This window comes from Mus caroli, chromosome 1 (genome assembly GCF_900094665.2).
Source record: "Mus caroli chromosome 1, CAROLI_EIJ_v1.1, whole genome shotgun sequence".
NCBI lineage: Eukaryota > Metazoa > Chordata > Mammalia > Rodentia > Muridae > Mus > Mus caroli.
The window spans coordinates 98,254,980-98,275,270 of record NC_034570.1 but is presented as its reverse complement, the minus strand read 5'-3'; the positions used below and the strand labels follow the sequence as shown (position 1 = coordinate 98,275,270).

Below are 20,291 nucleotides of genomic sequence, written 5' to 3'. Positions count from 1 at the left end.
TGAGGCCTGTGGCCCTACTCAGGCCGGTTTCTGCTTCCCTAACTAATCTTGCCGTTTTTTAAATGCATAAAATTACATCAGAGATTCTCTATGCAGAGATTCTCTAAAAAACACTTATAAATAGCATTTTATAAGTGTATCAAGCTGGCACAGTCAATGCTAAAGTATGAATAGTTTTAACATAAATTTGCATGTTTTCTTGATGAGCTTAAGCTAGAACCCAGTTTAGCATGCTAGTATATATAAACTATATTTTTTTCTAAGAAGATTTCCTTCTACTGCTTAGAAATAGTGAAAATCTTATTTCTAGTTTAAAAGTAGTCTTTGAGGTCATTTACATGGATTTAATAGTGAAAACATGTACTCATCAGCATCATGCAGGTGACAGACAGTTGCTTAGATGCAACCAAAACTAGTAAGCAGCATAGCATGCTTGCCTGCATCTCTGTTGGTAGGCAAACTTTCCAGAAGGAAATTGAAATAAGCCTTGTATAAGAGGAACAGGGGGCAATGGGATGAAAACAGAAAGCTCACAGATGTGTGTGTCTGTGTACAGGTATTTATGTGCCTTTGTATGGTAATTCTGTGTCGAGACTAATGTAAGGAAACATTAAACACAGAGACCTGAAGCAGAGGTGTCTTGAAGAAGAGATGTTGAAATCAAAGGCTTTAAAAAATACCTTCTCTCTTGACCTTTAAGCCCTGAAAGGCATTGACTTTCCCCTGTGCGTCAGAAGCTCCCCATGTTTAATATGCCATCCTTTGAACGGTGAATCCATTATCCTATTGGCAGATAGTGTTGAATCTCTTTCGTGGAAGTCAGGCTATAACTTCCCTCACTGCTTATCTGCTTCTTAATTCTCGTTCATGTCTTTCCCTCTTTTCTCTGTACCTTCGTAGCTACTTTAGTTTTGTTGCTAAACATCTTAGAATTTTTAAAAGTCTGGGGGATAAAGGAAGCTTTTTTACCTTCTAGTTGTTTATTATACCCACAATGCCAAAATGTAAGTTGAATGTAACACACCAGTGAGAAGAGTCTATCTACATTTCTCCTTACCCACTCCTTAAAATATGTATTAGACAAAAGTGAGGTTAAAAAAAAGCCATATTAGCATTATTTTCTTTTATATGACTTAAAATGAACTTTTCTAATTGCCATTTCTTTGTCTTGTTCCTCAGTCCCCATAACTTGTTTATTTTGGATAGAGTGCATAAAATGACACAAAGATGTGAAGGTTACCTGATAGAGGATGCTTCAGGCTGTGAGCAATAAAACTAGCAGTGAGCATGGTTTCTGTGTGAGGAGTGTGATTGGTGCTCTCAGCAGCCCTACTTTCCATCCTTCCACTCTTGTGGTCTAGCTTTAATCTCCCTGAATTACCTGAGGATAGTGTTCACAGTTGGGTTGGGTTCTAATGTATTTGCCTATTACATTGATGTAAATTTTTTCTTTACTTTTCAGCCTTTTTCTTGTTGTTCTCATCATATCAGACATCATGGCTTTGGTAAGGCACTATTGAATATTTGGTGTAAGTAGGATTGGGAAACTTAAATTCCATATCTATTTAGTTGGGAGAAATATGAATACATTTCTGTACATGAAATCTTTATATACTGAGTTCTAAATGATGGCTGTTTATATGGTACTTATGCAGAAACTGTTCTTAAGTTGTCAAATTTTTTTTTTTTCCCATTACTTGACTTAGGCTGTCATTTCATGCTTAGTCTTTCAGGTTGTTCTCATTTGTGTCTGAAATGAACCTTTCATAGATTAAAAGAGCAATCCAATTTCAGATTTAGATAACCCATCACTCATTTTTGAAATACTGATTTTTATTTTAGTCTTCTCAGATTAAAAAGGAGGGAAAAAAGGAGTGAGTGAGTGAATAAAGGAATCGGGAAATACAGCTTTGTCAACTGGGAAGTGTTATCAGTTAATAGCCATACTCAATGAATTCTAAGTAAGGGACTTACAGGTAGTCTTCATGCATGTAATGTCTGAACAAAGAGAATGAATCTGTTCTGGGTATTTGAGGAATTCTCATATTTACTCCCAGGTTTGGTAATTCTCTAGAAACCATCACAGAACTTGCTGAATCCTCATACAGTCTCAGTTCTGGTTTATGACAGTGAGATCATATAGATAAGTCAGCGAAAGGAATTTCTGTGTCAAGTAGAGTGCAGAGTCTCTTGTTTTCTCCAGCAGCATAAGGACAGCGCTATCCCTCAGCACAAAGTGTGACAATACACATGGAATGTTGCCACCTACACTTTCCTTTTTAATGGGTCTTGGTCAACAGAGCACACTTGGCTTGACTGGTCATTAATCTCCAGACCTTTCAAGGGTTGAGAACACACCATACTGCCCAAAAATCCCATCATAGATCATATTTTAGACTGGTAACAGTGCCTCAGGCAAAATGCTTCATCAGGCATTCCAAGGGCCTAGAAATCACCTCTTTGTAGCAGAGAGCCATGCCTCTTGTAAGGTATGATTAATACCTGACTGTATATCTAGTAAGTAATTTCCCAAATCTGATTGCTGGCCCCTTGATTTAGATGAGAGCATTTTTGTATTTTCTTTAACTAAGTATATAGTATATTTCTTAAGTTGATCACACATGATATTAGAACAAAAGCATCATTCAAAATGATATGTAAGCAAGAATAGATGAGAATTGAATGTTTCTGGTTGATTTTGTGTGAAGAATCGCTCAGTTTAAGGTAACAAACTGTTTCTGATCCAGCTTCATTGGCTGGAACAGTTTTATATCCTTCCTTTCTTGTTTTCCTTGAACCTACTAAACTTGATCTTGGCTCCTGGTGTTTAACAAGCTAGTCCCTTTGCCCATAAACAACTTCCTTATCTCTCTCTTTAATTTTGTCTTTATGTGATTTCTACTTTTCACTTAGATTTTATCTTCCACTGTGTTAGCATTTTGTCTAAGCTCTGCCCCATAGTTACTTGGCAACAGGTAACAGCCAAGTGTGCCTGACTCACTTTAAAAGCGGCTGCTTGCCCCCTCTTGCTCTCCCTCTTGCTCTTGCCTTCTTGCTCTTCCTCTGTCCTCTTGCCCCTTCCCCACTCTCCCTACTCCCATTCCCCTTCTCTCTCTAAGTACTCATGACCTGCCTTTACTCTTCCCCCTCTCCCTTTTCTCTCTCCCTTTTCTCTCTCTCCCTCTCTCTTTTCCCTCTCCCTCTTCCTCTCTCCCTCTCTCTCCCTCTCCCCTGCTCTCTCTCTCCTCCCCTCTCCCTCTCCCTCTCTTTCTCTCTCTCTCCTCTCTCCCCCTCTCCCTCTCTCCCTCTCTCACTCTCTCACTCTCTCTCTTACTCTCTCTCTTCCGCTCTCTCCCTCCCTCTCCCTCTTTTCTTTCTCTCTGCCTTTCTCTGTCTCTACTATACTCTTGACTCCCCTCCCCATGCCCTGAATAAACTCTATTCTACACTATACCATCTTGTGGCTGGTCCCTCAGGAAGAAAGGATACCTCAGCATTGGCCCGCAGAGGCACCCCCTTCCTCAACACCTGACTACACATCCACCAAAACATATCCCTCCTCTCCTTATCTTTTTATAAAACACAACAGTTTCTTTCTGTATCTCTCACATACACATGTACACATGTATTTACACATATAATATTTTGAATGATTCAATAGATGATGCATTTTTTTGAGGAAATTTTCTCTAGACCCTGGCAGTGAGTATTATAGAGTCATAGTAGACAGCTTAACGAGTTTGTTGATGATCAGATGATGTGGCTTCAGTTGGATATTTGGCATTTTTAATATTTTTATTAGTTTTGGTTGTTTTTCTTATTATTCACAAACACCACTTTGTGTTCATTTGATTGAATCCTAATTCCATGTGTGGCATTTGAGCAATTGATTATTTAATACAAACAGAAGTGGCAGTTAAGGGTAAATCCTTGTAAATTCTGAGCAGAAAATGATTCTAGGGGGTCAGAAATGTCAAATATTCACCCTTAAAACAACTTTGATAGATTGCAACTAAATTGTCTTTGTCTTTAATGAAGTCATATTATATTATCTTTCACAGCATTTTTTCTTCTTGGTCAAGGATTCTGGCAGCTGGCTTGATATTGGAACAAGGTATTGTATTGTACATAGTCACAAAGACTTCCTAAAAGTGGCTTGATACAGGTGTCAATGTAACTTGGAGACATATACAGGAAGTTCCATAAATCTTACAGCTCTGAGTTGAGATACCTTTCTCTAACTTTTTGTTTGTTTGTTTTTGGTTTTTGGTTTGGTTTTCGTTTTGGTTTTGGTTTTTCAAGACAGGTTTTCTCTGTGTAGCCTTGGCTATCCTGGAACTCACTTTGTAGGACCAGGCTGGCCTCGAACTCAGAAATCTGCCTGCCTTTGCCTCCCAGGTGCTGGGATTAAAGGCGTGCCACTACTGCCCGGCTCTAATTCTTGATATGAACATACTGGCAGGTATTTTCATGGAATGCTGTGAGCTAGGAGGACGTATGTTTGGTGTAGAGAGAATGGGGGCACCAGGAAGATTTAAGAGGGAACCCTGAATCTGGAGTCTCAAAGTAACTCCAGTGTCCGTGTGTGTTCTTATCTGAGGAAGGTAGTAACAGTGGCATCAGTGGGGACCAAAAGCTGATTGCTTCTGACAGTTAAACTCCTGATGATAGCAGCAGGGGAATTAAGAAAAAAAACTTTGTTACTTAGGCTCTTTTATATTTGACTCATAGGCCTCTCCCTGGTCAGGTAGAAGCTCCGAGATTCTTAACTCTTGATGAGCCAGAAAGAAAAGAAAGAAAGTCAGGCCACACACAGACACACACATACTGCACAAAAGTGAAACACTACCACTTTATTGTTATTCTTAGTTTTCATACCTTCTCAGGATAATTGATCACATGGTTTTAAGGCATTTTTACATTCTATGAGTTCATAGTAAGTTGAAGGCAATAGTTCATGTCATAGGTCAGTAAGGCTGGAGGAATTACAGGAGAATTGTTTATATGTCTTTCCATTAAAACTAGTACCTGACTAAACATTCATTATCTATTTTCTAGCTCCAGAAGTTCATTACAAGTTTAAAGAAATAGGTTTATGTCATAAATTAACTCCGTTTTGCAAGACAAATCATCTGCCTTATTATTTTGAAGTCTTGTTTATTTGTTTTTTCCAAGACAGGGTTGCTCTGTATAACCCTGGCTGTCCTGGAACTCACTTTGTAGACCAGACTGTCCTTGAACTCAGAAATCCACCTGCCTCTGCCTTCCAAGTGCTGGGATTAAAGGCATGCGTCACCACTGCCTGGCCTTTTTTTTTTTTAAAGACTTATTTATTATTATATGTAAGTACACTGTAGCTATCTTTAGACACACCAGAAGAGGGCATCAGATCTCATTATGGATGGTTGTTAGCCACAATGTGGTTTCTGGGATTTGAACTCAAGATCTTCAGAAGAGCAGTCTTAACTACTGAGCCATCTCTTCAGCTCTATTTTCTGTTCTTGCACCTACAATAAATTGCCCATTCCTAGCTGATGATCTTTAGTTACCAGATAGTGGCCTCATTCCTAACATAGAAGGAATGTTTTCCTTGATCATAAATTTGTTTCAAGCCTGTTTCCTTTTCCTAGTGCAATTAGCCCATGACAAATGAATGTTTACAGAACTGTATTTGCATCTTTTATTCCATAGGGGGATTGATATTACTCGTATTAATACAGGAGCTCTATAAAATCATTATCAGAAATTATTATGAAATCATCAATTTATCTACCCAGCATTACTACATGAAGGTATATCTTCATATTGATTCTGCAGGAGATCTTCCCAATAGGGTGGGCTCATGTCCAGGAATCATTAGGCTATGTAATAATGGCAGGAAAGGCATATCAGAAGCAAGAACCAATCCTGGGATGAAGTTACTGGAGACTTTGCCTCAAGAGTACACCCATCACAACCATGCAAAACCATTTCCAGAAACTCTTTTGCTTTACATAGCCTTTCCTAGATGATTTCTAACAATTATCTGCTTTTTAGAAGCTTTAACAGCATTGTAACATGCTGTTTATCTAAAACATGATCTGAGCAAGTTAATTTCCTCTTTCCTGTGTCTGATTATCACTTGCAGTGAGAAGAAAGCAAAATTGGTCCTCCTACCTTTTGCCCCCAAATAGATTATGAGATAGAATATGTTTTAATAAACTGATTTCATTTAGTTAATATTTAGTTACACTTTGAGCTTCTAGGAATTTCTGTGGGTTTTTATAAGAGTATATATTAGACATGTCAATGTTTCTATCTGTATCTGTCTGCCTTTCCAGATACACTAGATGCTCTCAGACTTAAGATCTGATGTGCATCTGCACAAAAAGCTAGGCATAATGATGGGTTTCTAATGCACATGTGAGCAGCACTAACTGAACTTAGTGGGTTATAAAAAGAAAGTGGACATGACTAGGAGAGAAAGGTGGGCATGAAGGGAAGATTAGAAGAGGGGAAGTGAGGGTATATATGGTCATATTTCACCATTGACAAATGTGAAAAGGGTGGGGAATACACCTGGCATAATGACATCTGCCTGTGATGGGGACTCAGAGCTGGATGGTCCCTGAGACTTGCTGATCAGCTAATCTAATGCAGTACATTAGTTACAGATTCAGTGTGAGGCCCTTTGTGAAAAATACAGTGAGTAATAGACAGACATCCAATACTAAACGCTGACCTGTGTGTGTGTGTTGTGTGCACCTGTGCATCTGCACACCATATATAGAGACACAATCTCAGAGAGAGAGAGAGAGAGAGAGAGAGAGAGAGAGAGAGAGAGAGAGAGAGAGAGAGAAAGTTACATAGTTCTATGACTTGACCACTCAATTTTTAGGTATTTATCCAAGAAAGAGAAAAATGTGCACAGAATAATTTGTATAGGAGTTTTTATAGGAACTATGTTCATAAAGCCTATTATGAATATATGAGTGGACAAGTGTGTTCTGTTGCATCTAGAAAGTAGATATCCACTTGCCAGTGAAAACAAATGATTGATTGATTGATTGATTGACTCAGCTTCATGGACAGATTTCAGAAACTACAGTGATTGAAAGTAACCAGATATGTAGGGCTGTACAGTATATTGTTTCCATGTAGATAAAATTCCAATCTCTATTTCCAGAAAGCTAATCAATAGTTCTGGTAGTCTGAAGGGTTTGGGATTGATTCAGAGGTACATGTGGGAGCATCTATGGGAATGGACATATTCTAGATGTCTTGAAAATAATGGTGGCTTCATCAGTGTACCTATTGTTAACACTCAACTAATTGGATACTGAAAATAGTTCTATTTTCTCACATGGAACTTTTATATCAAACTCAGTTGATAAAGAAAAACAGAACTAAGGTAACTATATGAAATGAACATGACATAAGATAAATCCTCTTCTCTCCTATTAGGGTCATAAATTCTTTTTAATTGATGTTCAATAAATAGAAGCATGAAGATACCACCTCATGCTAGAGAGGACACCCCCTTCGAAAAGATCTACAGCGAGAACTAGAGTTGCTGCTCTGAGAATTCAGAAAGAAGGAATGAGCTCTTTACTGATCGCTGTTCCTTTTTCCCATCTGCTTCTTAGTACTCGATTTCCTGCTGGAAGGGAAAAGTGCTTCAGTGGCAATGGTGGCAGGAAGTGGAAGTCATCTTGGCCCACTGTTGGAAGCTTAATTAGAAAGGGGGAAGAGCCGTGTGCAGCATTTGTATTAGGGATACTGTCACACCTTGCACGAGGAAAATTTTTTTGTTTTTGTTTTTTCGAGACAGGGTTTCTCTGTGTAGCCCTGGCTGTCCTGGAACTCACTCTGTAGACCAGGCTGGCCTCAAACTCAGAAATGTGCCTGCCTCTGCCTCCCAAGTGCTGGGATCAAAGGCGTGCGCCATCACCGCTCTGCTTCACGAGGAGATTGTTATCTTCATTTCACATATTAATGGGTCTGAGGATTAATTCAGTTAGAAGAAGTGAGCATCTCTTAGTTTATCCCATCTGATTATCCTCTTTCAAAAACTAAGTTTCTGAAGGCAATTGAGGAGTCCAAGTGGTGTGCAAAGAATTGCCCATAATTCACAGTAGGGTTGTGCATTGCAATTTATACTCCATCTACCCTAAGTTGGTTTTGTTTCGATTGTGGATCCTCAAAGGCACTATAATGACAGTTCAGGAGCTCCGAGTCTGTCTAGCACAGGCAAAGTAAAAACAACAGAACACTCACATTTGAGTAGAAGGTCCAGGATGTCAGTCTAAATAAGCATTGCACTGAGTTACACTTTACCAAAAAATGAAGGAAGGGAGGGAGGGAGGGAGGGGGGAGGGAGAGAGGGAGGGAAGAAAGAAGGAAGGAAAGGAAAGGAAGGAAGGAAGGAAGGAAGAAAGAGAGGGAGGGAGTGAGGGAAAAGAGGAAAAAGAAAAAGAAAAAAGACTACATTTGTATTATACTATATTATTTTCAGCATCTCCCAACACATTATGTTATGAACTTTCCAACCCAACACTGAGAAGTGGATGTTACCTTACCCAACAGTTGTATTTGCTGTCTCCAAATGACCCTGGCACCCTATGGAGATTGCAGTTGGTTCAGACTACAGGGCCTATACATATTTGAGCTGAGAGGCAGCACTTTAATAGTGGAGGCTCTGGTTTTCTCAATGTTCCTTTGCTGTCTGGACTTAAGGAGAATTTTTCACAAGGTGTGTTTTGTAGTGAAATAAGCCTTTTTACAAAACCAGCCAAAATTGGGACTTTGAGGTAGCTAAGGTAGCCATCCCACCTACTGAATACCTGTGTGAAGATTGCAAGTTTGGCACCACTTTCCACTAAAGGTGTAGCTCAGAACTGAGTGAACTGGGGCTACAGATGTTAGCTCAGTGTTAGAATGCTTGTAACATACACCAGATTTGCTTCATGCCCAAGTACTGTTTATAACATGGTGGCTTTGTGTCTAATGGTGTTTCTAGTTTTTACAGAGGGACTGTTCACCATGAAGTTTTGAATTATATAAATTAGGGGTTTAAATGGGGAAAGAATGGTGTATTTGGATCATATAGTGGTGCTGGTTTTAGTTTTGAGGAACTGCTGTACTGGTTTCCTTAGTGCTTCTACTTAATTATCTTTCTATCAACAAAGAATCATTTCCTCCGCCACATCCTCACTTATGTTTCGTGTTCTCAATGAAAACTGTTCTGAGTAGGAGAGTTAGAGAATCTCAGTGTTGTTTTGATGTACATTTCCCTAGTGACCAAGGTTTCTGAACACTTCTCTCAGGCAGTTACCAGTTTGTTCTTTTGACAAGTGCCTTTGCAGTTCATTTGACTGCTTGCTGATTGCATTGCTTGTTCTTTGGTGTTGACTGTTGATTTCTTTTTGTGTTCTGGGTATTAATACTCTATTGGCAGAAAATCTGGTAAGGATTTTCTCCCACTCTGTAGGCTTTCTCTCTATTCTCTTATAATTGGCTGCAAGCCCATTTGTTGACTTTTGCATATTATTTCCTGAGCTCTGCAGTCCTATTCAGGAAGTCATTCTCTATGCCTAAAGCCAGAAGTGTTTTCCCTACATTTTCCTTTGGTAGTGCTATAGTTACAGGTCTTACATTCAAGTCTTTGGCCCATTTTGAGTTAAGTTTAAAGAGAGATTAAGGTTCAGTGTTCTGCATGAGGATATCTGGTTTCATTTGCTTAGAGGTTATCAGTCAGAACACAGTTCAGGAATGGAGTCATGAGATGGAAATTCTGAGTGCTTGTGAGAAAACTGCAGGAGAACAAGATAAGTCTTGAGACCTCAGTTTCTATAAAACATGGAATTGCTCTAGGTATGTGCTCTCATGCCCCTTCCAGTGCAGCAAATAGGAATTTAGATTATTCATTACAACTGGCTGTTGTCATTTGTATATATGGAAAAACATGCTTATGCCATGTGAAGCTTGTCCTTGTGGTTATATACAGCTTGAACTCACTCGAGCTTTATTCAGGAGACCTTTCTTAACCCATAGGGTATATATTGTCTGATGCTCTGAATAAAATAGGCTATTGTATAAGAGTTTAGTCTAACTCATTTTTAAGCTCCACCCTCCCAGGTCAAACTGCCAACTAGAACAGTACACGGGTGACTTTTCTCTAATGTGTGTTTTTAATGTCTTTATTAAGAAGTAAAAATCAGAAGCTGGGTTGTGGTAGTACATGCCTTTAATCCCAGGAGGGATTAATCGAGAGGCAGAGGCAGGCAGATCTCTTTGAATCGAAGGCCAACTTGGTTTGCAGCTAGTTTCAGGACAGCCAGAACCACACAAAAGAAACCCTGTCTCGAAAAACAACAACAACAACAACAAAATAAGGATCTGGAGTTATACAGATCTATTTCTGAATTCTCTATTCCAGTTCATTGGTCTCTTTTTATGCAACTGTGCTTAACAGAACAACATTTTGCCTTTGTTATACATGTAAAGTTCAATACTGATAAGCTCCTCCTTTTGACATGAGATCTTCAGAACTTTTCATTATGTATAAGTGAAACTCTGTGTTCACTGAACTCTGGCTCCTAGTAGGTCCCTCGCCCAGAGGCTGGCCAACACTAGTCTGCTCGTTTCTCTGAATTTGAAACCTCTGGTTCCCTCATAATGAGTAGTACCTATCCAAGTCAGTCTTACTTTTAAAAATGGGTTGTTTGTTTTGTTGTTGAGTTGTGGGACTGCCTGTATATCTCTCATTAGATATACATACAATTTGCAAATTTTCCTACCATCTTTGGTTCCCTCATAGCACTGGTGATTATGTATGTTTTCACTCTCTTATGCGATGGTCTCAAACTCTTGAACCTTCCTGTTTTATCCACAGGATCTGGCTTGATAAGGTCTTATTATTTTATTTTCACATTGCACTCTGTATTTGCTTGATGTGTTTTTAAGGGGCCCTTGCAGAACTTGTGTTTTACATCTGTCATGACAGTTTTCTTAGCACTGAGTAGGACACTGTCAGCCTCATGGGAATGCAGTTTTCATTCAAACACAAAACCGTAGAGAAAAGAGAGAACCAGAAAGCACCAAGAAAGCAGGACGACACCTAGCAGGTGTGGCTGGGAAGGCTGACAGAGCAGGTCCTCCTGCTCACAGTGCTATTGCACAGCTTAAATCCACAGTACAATACCATGTAACTAATGGCATGAAGGGTTAAGTTTTTTCTTGTGGTTCTTTTTAAAGTGGGAGTAGTTCTTCACTCATGGTGACTTTTGTCCAACCTTGCTTGGGACAGGCCTAATGTTTTGTTTGTGGTCCCTGATCATTATTACATTTTTTGCTACACAATGAACAGTACAAAGCAGATGGTTCCAAAGATGGTCATGCTTCACCATCCCATGGGCTAAGTAAAATGCTTTCTCTGAAAGGCTTTTTAGAGATGGACTTATATCACAAGACACAGTTCTGTTGATCCAAACTGAGACAGTGGGCTAATCTACAAAAGTTTCCTACTTGTTCAGCAGGTTTCTGCTGCTGAAATATCTCTTTATTGTTTGCCTTTGTTGTTATATTAAGAAGGGCGATTTTAGGGAGGAGGAGTGCTAGGAAAGGCATGTCAGGATGGAGAGATGGCAAAATGAGGTGACATTAGCTTTTCTAAGAATTACTCCTTCATTGTGGATGCTACACTGTGTTTTATTGTTGATGCTCTTGTTGGTCAACTGGAACATGAATTCTTCCCTTGCATACTATACAGCAACAGTGTCCATATTGCCTCATGAGCATTATGGGGCTGGTCCAATGAACAGGCACTGTTTACACATCTTCATAAGCATTTAAACTGTTGCCAGGGAAAAGCTGGGTAGTGATGGAGGAAACATGGCAAGATTCAGAAATAAACAACCAGATAATAAGGCCCATACATTAAAGCTCTGTTGCTGCAGACCCTCTGGGTCCCTTTGTCTGCGTTGAATAGGTCTCTAGTTGCAGGTGGGCAAGGAGTCGGTGGGAATTGACAGACAGACTTGACACAAGGGAGTGGATCTGAATGTAATTTTTCAGATTGAGCATCAAACTTTTTATACAGAAGAAAATAGGGAAGTTAGGTGACACATCAGCAAGGTACAAATGAAGTTACAGGATGCTTAATGACTCTTACACAAAACAGAGGAATGTAAACACAAAGACTGGCAGGAACGGGGCAATAAAACAACGGAGACAAAGTCAGCTCTATCTAAGGTCAGCTATAGTCTTAGAAGCCAGGTGTGAGGTCTTTACACTCCTAGGGTAAGGGCTTTCACACCCATGTCATGGTTCTAATTAGGGAGTTCCACTCTAGCTAACCTTCTCATGAATAATGCAATACTCTAAAACCACAGCCTGATCTACTTCCTAAATCATTTTAAATTCCTGTATATGGGAGCGACTTGGCTTTTATTCTAAGTGATAGTATAATACTAGAGGCAATTCTGAATGTCACTGAATAGGCAACATTCTTACTGAATTCCAAGCCCATGGTCAGCTCAAGGACTTTCTAGGACGTTGGAACACTGGCGAAGGCTTAGCTGTGTCAGAATTCAATCTTAAAAGGCACTTATAATAAAACAATACTAAAAGAGAGCACATGGATCCATACACCAGACTAACTGGGGGATAGGTTGTGAGTATACGGGTTATGAGAACGGCAAAGTTCCAGGAGGTAGTTTCCATGAAACTCTTTGCCTTGTGAGTGCCTCTCGGCCTGCCAAGCAAACTTCACTGGAGTGTAGCACTTTGTCATGCTATTCATTTGTGAAAATACTGCCTTTTGGTCAGGTTTGGTAAACTCTTCCTGTTTGAAAGTGTATTTGAAAAGAGATAATGTTGTCTGTCTGTCTTGTATCATTGAATTCACTGACAGTTGTGTCAGTGGAAATCAGGGCTGTATGAATGGGGTTCTTAGGCTATTTTGCCTTTGTGACAAGTTTTCTTACTAAACGTCTCTGTGTTAGAATATAACTGATGTCCTCAAACATTTTGTGTCTGTTATTCATAGGGGTATCCAGGCTGTTTATGAATGCCAGGATTTTAGACAATATCATAGCAATTCACTAGCCTTGGGAGCTTAGTTAACTTATCTGTGATATCATACAGTGTTACCTAGAATGACAGAGTGGACCTACAGAATGTTTTTAAAATTTTTTCTCAGCTGTAAATTGCAACTTAATAAAAAGTAATTACGGATGCAAAATCCCCCAGTCAGATGCCTGATGGAGCAGTGGTGTTTCAATAATGCGCTTCATCAATGCTTCCTACCAACAATGTCAGCTTGAACAAGCTACAAGACAGGCATTTCAGGCCATAGTGAGAAGACAACTGATCTATGGAATGAATTGCTTTTATAGATAGGCTTTTATTAGACTAGAAGATGGACCACTTATGTTTACAGACGCTTTTGCTTAGAGATCCAGTTTGACTTGATATTTTACCTTAAAAATTGATAAATTTTAACAAAACTAAAATATTACATGTAATCCTGCCACATTCTCATTCTGTCTTTCTTCCACTGTCCTCTCTCCTTTTATTGTAGTATAATTTGCATATCATAATATTCACCTATTGTAAGGCTTCAATTTAAGTAGATGTTGTAAGTAATCTCTGGAACTCATCACAATATAGTTTTATTAAACTTTTGCATCACTTCACCCTGTTTCCATCAACAGTTCCAGACAATGACAGTCTGCTTGTCTTCACAGGTTTGCTAGTTCTAGATATTTCTATAAGAAGAATCTTAAAATATACATTATTTATACCTAAAGTCTTCTGCTTTCTATATTTTTACATTTTTTAAATACTGTAACCTATATCAATTCTTTGGGTTTTTTTCTTTGCTGAATAGTATTCTACTGCACTAACATTTTGTGTTCTATTAGTCCTTCCTAGAACACCCTTACTATAATAACATCATAGTCCTCATAGCTCTTTTTTTTTTTTTTTTCAAAATGCCTCCCAAACTATTTGCCTGGTTGCCTTTAGAACTAGGTCTGTCTGAGCTTTCTCAGATTTTTGCCCCCAAGGCTCTGTGTTGGGCAGTTTGTACTCCTTCCCTTATTTAGCTCGCCTTTAATTACAAAGGTGAGTCCCTGGCCTGGGCAGCAAACATTCTAACATGAAGAAGTTGTGTCCAGAATATGCAGCTTACTGGGTGTAGGATTTCAATTTTATAAGCAGGCACATGTTCTGAAATGACCTGCAAAGATGCAGAAATCATATATACTTGAAGATTTCTGCATTAATGATTAAGTCAGCCTTTGAGTTCTATGTATCACATAAATTGAAATGTATCAGAAGTTTGTCATGGCAAGTATCAGAAGCACTGGAAAGTTTAATGAGTCATTGATACCTGCTGTTCAAAGTGATGGCATACATTGCTTTAGCCTTAATTTAGTTGCAAGTACTTGAAAGCTTTTAAAAGTAAGCATGGTAGAGAGTAAGTTTGGAGAGTAGGGAGGGGGTGTGGTACCATGGATGCCCCAGAAGGTTTATGGTGAGGAATTTGGTAAAACACTGGACTACTGGGCAAAGAAATTATTTTATTCACTCCACCTTTTAACACACTGACCACAAAATAGATGGCATACTGTAGGTCAAGAATAGGAGATAGCTAGGTGGTAATTATGGAACACAGAACACTGAGATGCTGGTGCTGTGGGTTAGAGTGGCAAGTCAAAATGTGACAAGAGCTTAAATAAGAACGAGACTGGAAGAACTGGTTGGTGACCGAATGAAGTAGAAGTAAAGAAAGGACTGGTCAGTGAGTCCTAGGTTGCCTGTCTTAAGTGGGTGATTGGAGATGAACCTTTCGAAGTAGGATATAGGAGATGAACAGCTGGACTTAGGAATATCTGATTTAAGAGTTCTCAGATGATCTTGGACCCGAGTTAAGAGATTTGAGAGACTTTTTGTTATGTTTTTCGGATTAGAAAGTGAAGTGTATAAAGTGAGAGATGTTCTTCCCTTAGTATAGTGAGAGGTAGATTGGTGAAATGGGACAGGAGGGTCTTTCAGTAGGAAATCAAGGTGGGCTCCAAGGAGAGGTGGATCATTGTTTAGGAGAAGCAAGTACATAGAAATATTAGCATGGATTTGCATGTATGAGGCACTGGGGCAAAAGAAAAGTCACTTTCATGTTGTGAACAAATTATCAGTCCAGATAACAGTGAGGTTACAGAATCTGGAGGGAGGGCATGTTGCAGTTAGTCTGAGATGATTCTTCATCAGGATTGAGGTGCTGATAAGAAGCCAGTCACGTTTATGCTCAGAAATTTCAAATGGCACCAGCCAGGATTGTTTCCTGTTCTGTGACTTTCTTTATCAGATTCACAGCCTGATCAGGCTGTCTTTTCTCTTCTGCTGTCTTGCCTGATGACTCTAATGCCAGCAGGAAACTCCATTTTTTAATATCTTTTAAGGGTAATTTTATTTCATTTTTATGGATATGTTTTTTTAGTCTTATAGTTTCTTTAATGCATTTAATATTAGATTTTTGTCTATAACAGTCATTTTAGGGAAATTTTGACTTAAGTCCAGGTTGTATATGCCAAGATAATATTTAAACGAAGATGACATTATGACTTTTCCTACAAATTACTGTCCTTAATAATTCATTTAACACACATTGTTTGGATGTCAATAAGGCCTTGCATTGGCTCTAGAGATGGAGTAAGGAAATATGTTTGCAGTGTGGGGTGGAGTTCAGCTGTCTTTGATCCTTTGGCCAAATCCAGCCCATCTCTTATTTTATCTGACCCACAAACTGAGAAAGAAAAAAAAAGGGAATTTTTGAGATAATAATTTATTTACATAAAGTTATAAGAAAGACTACTGAGAGATGTTATCTACTCTCCATTTCAGTTCCCCATTTGATGAAACGCCACAGTACAACCAAAGATAGCATTGATGCTGTCAAGATAGGGCATTCCTGTCACATAAAGACCTCTGACCACACCCTTTTCCCCTAGACTCCCATTCCCTCCTTAAGACCTGGAAACCATCTCTCTGTTTTTTGGTTCTATAGTTTTATTTCTCAAATGTTCTATAACTAATGAGCTGATTGCACTCTATATTCCACATATACATTCAGGTTCTTCTGTAGTTCATTCTTTCGTATTGTTAAGACCAGCCCCTGGTTAGTTATTCACCTGCTGAAGGATAGAATTATTTCCAATTTGGGCTATTATGAAGAGACTGACTGAAAACATTCTTGTGAGCACAACTTTTTATTCCCTTGCAGGTAGGTAGGTAGGTAGAGGTGTGTGTGTGTGTGTGTGTGTGTGTGTGTGTGTGTGTGTGTGTATACGCACGCACACATGCACGCGCATATGCAGTCTTAGGTAGTTGCAAGCTCATTCTATAAGAAACTGCCACATTTTTCCAGAGTGACTCAACAGAGAGTAGTGGTCTAGCTTTTCTGTATACCAGCGGACATTTGGCATTGGCACTGGTTTTTGTTTTCAATTTTTATTTGATTTTTTATTTTATTTTATTTTAGCAATGCAAACAGGTATGACCATGTCTCATTTTTATCTTAATCTACATTTCATAGTTGTTAATGATGTTGAACATTCTTTCATCTGTTCATTTGCTGTCTGTAGCTCCTTTCTCTGGTGAGATTTCTGTTCATGTCTTTTGCTTAATTTTTATGGCAAATTGTTTGGGTTTTTACTGTTGAGCCTTGGGGATTTATTATGTATTCTATAATTCTGTTATATGAATGATTTCATTTTTAAATGTATGGTTTGCTTATCTGTTTCTTAATTTCTTGTAAATTTAGAAAGGTGGTAAAACAAACTCCCCAGGGTGAGGGTTAGGCAGCTAACAAGCAGAGCAGTGTAGTCATAAGGTACAAGGAGGATCAAGAATCACCTATACCCTAGGGAGGGCCCCAACATTGTAGAACCATGAGGGCATAGAGAAGCTATCCAGTTAGCAGGCAGCTCCTAGCAGAGGTCAGGAAGTTCCAGATAGGAGCTGAGAGGAGCCATGACGGAGCAGAGGGGGTAAGTGTCCTGGTGACAAGAATTTCCATCTGTGGCATCCTAAGTAGACTAGGAGACTTGTCAGAGAAATATCCCAAGTCACAGAAAAGAGGAGTCGATTTCCAGGTAATGGGAGACCAGTAGGGGTGAGGAAGCTTCCTGGAATACCAATGTGTATTTTGTAGTAAGTAGCCAGAGCAGGGAACTTTGTAGTGACACTTAACCAGAGAGCAGGTAGAGGAGAGAACAGCTAGAAAGGAGCAACTGTCTTAGGAAGTATAATGCCTACATGGTAGGGCCCAAAGGTTATAGAAGGGAGATGCCAATGTGGTGGGCAGCTGGGAAATGGACATAGCTGGGAGAGAGGACACTTACTGAGTAGGTGAGGAGAGATGAATGGTTAGATAAGGTGGAGAGAAGAAGAAGCTGAAGAGGTGGAATCTAGAATAAAATTTTGTGGGTGGAAGAGCCAGGAGAAAGAAATGATCCATACATATCTTAGAAGAGTCAGATCAGCTGCTTTGTTTGGAGCAACTGAGAAGGACCCATTTAAGGGACTCCGGACTCCTCAGTAATGAAAATGGGCATAGTAAAGAAACTAAACAGCAGCTCTGTGGGTGAAAGGTAAAAGAGTTTATTTCAAACTGCCAAGGCTGTCTCCTGGGAAAGCTAGAAGAAAGAGATTGTGGGGGCGGGAGGAAGGATAGATTTTCAGGGTTAAATGAGACCTGCAAAAAGGGGACTCTTGAGATGGGTTAAGGCTTGTGAATAGGACTGAGGGAGCCCAGAATCTAGCACTGACCTTGACAAGTTGCTCATGCCAGAAATAAGAGTGACTCCCCTTTTAGCAAGCAGGAACATTCTTCAAACACTTCTGGGATATTGCTTCTGGGCCCTTTAGTTAGTTTGGTTAGGGGTTTATCTATCTTGTTGATTCTCTCAAAGAACCAGATTTTGGTTTTGTTGATGTTTTTTTATTGTTCTCTTTGTTTCTATTTGGCTGATATCAGCCCTGATTTGACTATTTCCTACTTTCTTCTTCTCTTGGGGGAGTTTGCTTCTTTTTGTTCTAGAGCTCTCAGGTGTGCCCTTAAGTTGTTAGTGTAAGATCTCTCCAGTTTCTTTACCAGGGCACTTAGTGCTATGAATTTTCCACTTAGCACTGCTTTCATTGTGTCTCATAAGTTTGGGTATGATGTGTCAACATTTTCATTAAATTCCAGGAAGTCTTTTCTTTATTTCTTCCCTGACCAAGTTATCATTGAGTAGAGAGTTGTTCAGTTTCCACCTGTATGTGGGCTTTCTGTAGAATTTGCTATTAATGAAGATGACTTTTAGGCCATGGTGGTCTTATAGAATAGATGGGATAATTTCAGTCTTCTTTTATTGGTTGAGGATTGTTTTGTGACCAATTATAAGGTCGATTTTAGAGATGGTACCATGAGGTGCTGAGAAGGTGTATTCTTTTGTTTTTGCATGAAACAAATCCATTTGGTTCATAACCTCTATTAGTTTCACTGTGTCTGTGTTTAGTTTCTGTTTCAATTACCTGTCCATTGGTGAGAGTGGGGTGTTAAAGTCTACCACTATTATTGCATGGGGTTCAATGTGTTTTTTAAGCTTTAGTAAAGTTTCTTTTATGAATGTGGGTGCCCTTACATTTGGGGCATAGATGTTCAGAATTGAGAGTTTCTCTTGATGGATTTTCCCTTTGATGAGTACTTATCATATTTGGTAACTTTTGATTGAAAGTCTATTTTATTGGTTATTAGGATAGTAACACCAGCTTGTTTCCTTGGACCATTTGATTAGAAGGCCTTTTTCCATCCTGAGATAGTATTTGCCTTTGTTATTGAGGTGTGTTTCTTTTTCTTTTCTTTTCTTTTCTTTTCTTTTCTTTTCTTTTCTTTTCTTTTCTTTTCTTTTCTTGTTTGTTTGTTTTTTGAGACAGGGTTTCTCTGTGTAGCTCTGGCTGTCCTGGAACTCACTCTGTAAACCAGGCTGGCCTCAATCTCAGAAATCCATCTGCCTCTGCCTCCCAAGTGCTGGGATTAAAGGCATGTGCCACCACTACCCAGCTGAGGTGTGTTTCTTGTATGTAGCAAAATGCTGAATCTTGTTTGTGTATCCAGTCTGTTAGCTTATGTCTTTATATAGGTGAGCTGAGTCCATTAGTATTGAGAGATATTAAATACAGATTACTGTTGGTTCCTGACATGTTTGTTTTTGTAGTTGGCTTTACATGCTTGTACTTTTTTCCATTTGGCTTTGTTGTGAGGTACTTAATATCTTGTCTTTTCTTTGGTGTAGGTACTGTCCTTGTTTTGGAGTTTTCCTTCTAGGAACCTCTGTATGGCTGGATTGGTAGATAGAAAGATAGATACTATTTGAATTTAGTTTTGTCCTAGAATATCTTGGTTTCTCCATCTATGTTAATTATGAGTTTTGCTGAATGTAGTAGTATATACTGGCATTTGTGTTCTCTTACAGTCTGCGTGACCTCTGATCAGGCTTTTCTGTCTTTCATGTTGAGAAATCTGCTGTAATTCTGATAGGTCTACCTTTGTATGTTACTTTGGCCCTTTTCCCTTGCAGCTTTTCATATCCTTTCTTTGTTCTGTGTGTTTAGTGTTTTGATTATTATGTGACAGAGGATTTTCTTTTCTGGTCCCTTTTATTTGGTGTTCTATAGGCTTCTTGTACCTTTGTGGCCATCTCTTTCTTTAGGTTGGGAAGTTTTCTTCTGTGATTTTGTTGAAGACATTTTCAAGTCCTTTGAGCTGGGAATCTTTGTTCTCCCTTATTACAGTGATTCTTTTTTTTTTTAATTAGGTATTTATTTCATTTACATTTCCAATGCTATCCCAAAAGTCCCCCACACGCTCCCCCACTTACTCCCCCACCCACCCACTCCTACTTCTTGGCCCTGGTGTTCCCTTGTACTGAGGCATATAAAGTTTGCACGACCAATTAGCCTCTCTTTCCATATGTATCTTCTGATACATATGCAGCTAGAGACACGAGCTCCGGGGGTTACTGGTTAGTTCATATTGTTGTTCCACCTATAGGGTTGCAGATCCCCCCAGCTCCTTGGGTACTTTCTCTAGCTCCTCCTTTGGGGGCCCTATGATCCATCCAATAGCTGACTGTGAGCATCCACTTCTGTGTTTGATAGGCCCTGGCATAGTCTCACAAGAGACAGCTATATTTGGGTCCTTTCAGCAAAATCTTGCTAGTGTATGCAATGGTGTCACCGTTTGGAAGCTGATTATGGGATGGATC

The 20,291-nt window shown here is 39.2% G+C and overlaps 1 protein-coding gene across 2 annotated transcripts in view; it reads left to right on the top strand.

Annotated features, from left to right (window-relative positions):
- Positions 1-20,291, top strand: part of Pign (phosphatidylinositol glycan anchor biosynthesis class N) — a 127,880-nt gene that overhangs the window by 98,905 nt on the left and 8,684 nt on the right. For both annotated transcript variants that reach the window (XM_021156326.2, XM_021156318.2), the window contains exons 29-30: positions 1,463-1,505; positions 4,062-4,114. In XM_021156326.2, the coding sequence (XP_021011985.1) occupies positions 1,463-1,505; positions 4,062-4,114 (96 nt within the window). The remainder of the gene's footprint in view (positions 1-1,462; positions 1,506-4,061; positions 4,115-20,291) is intronic.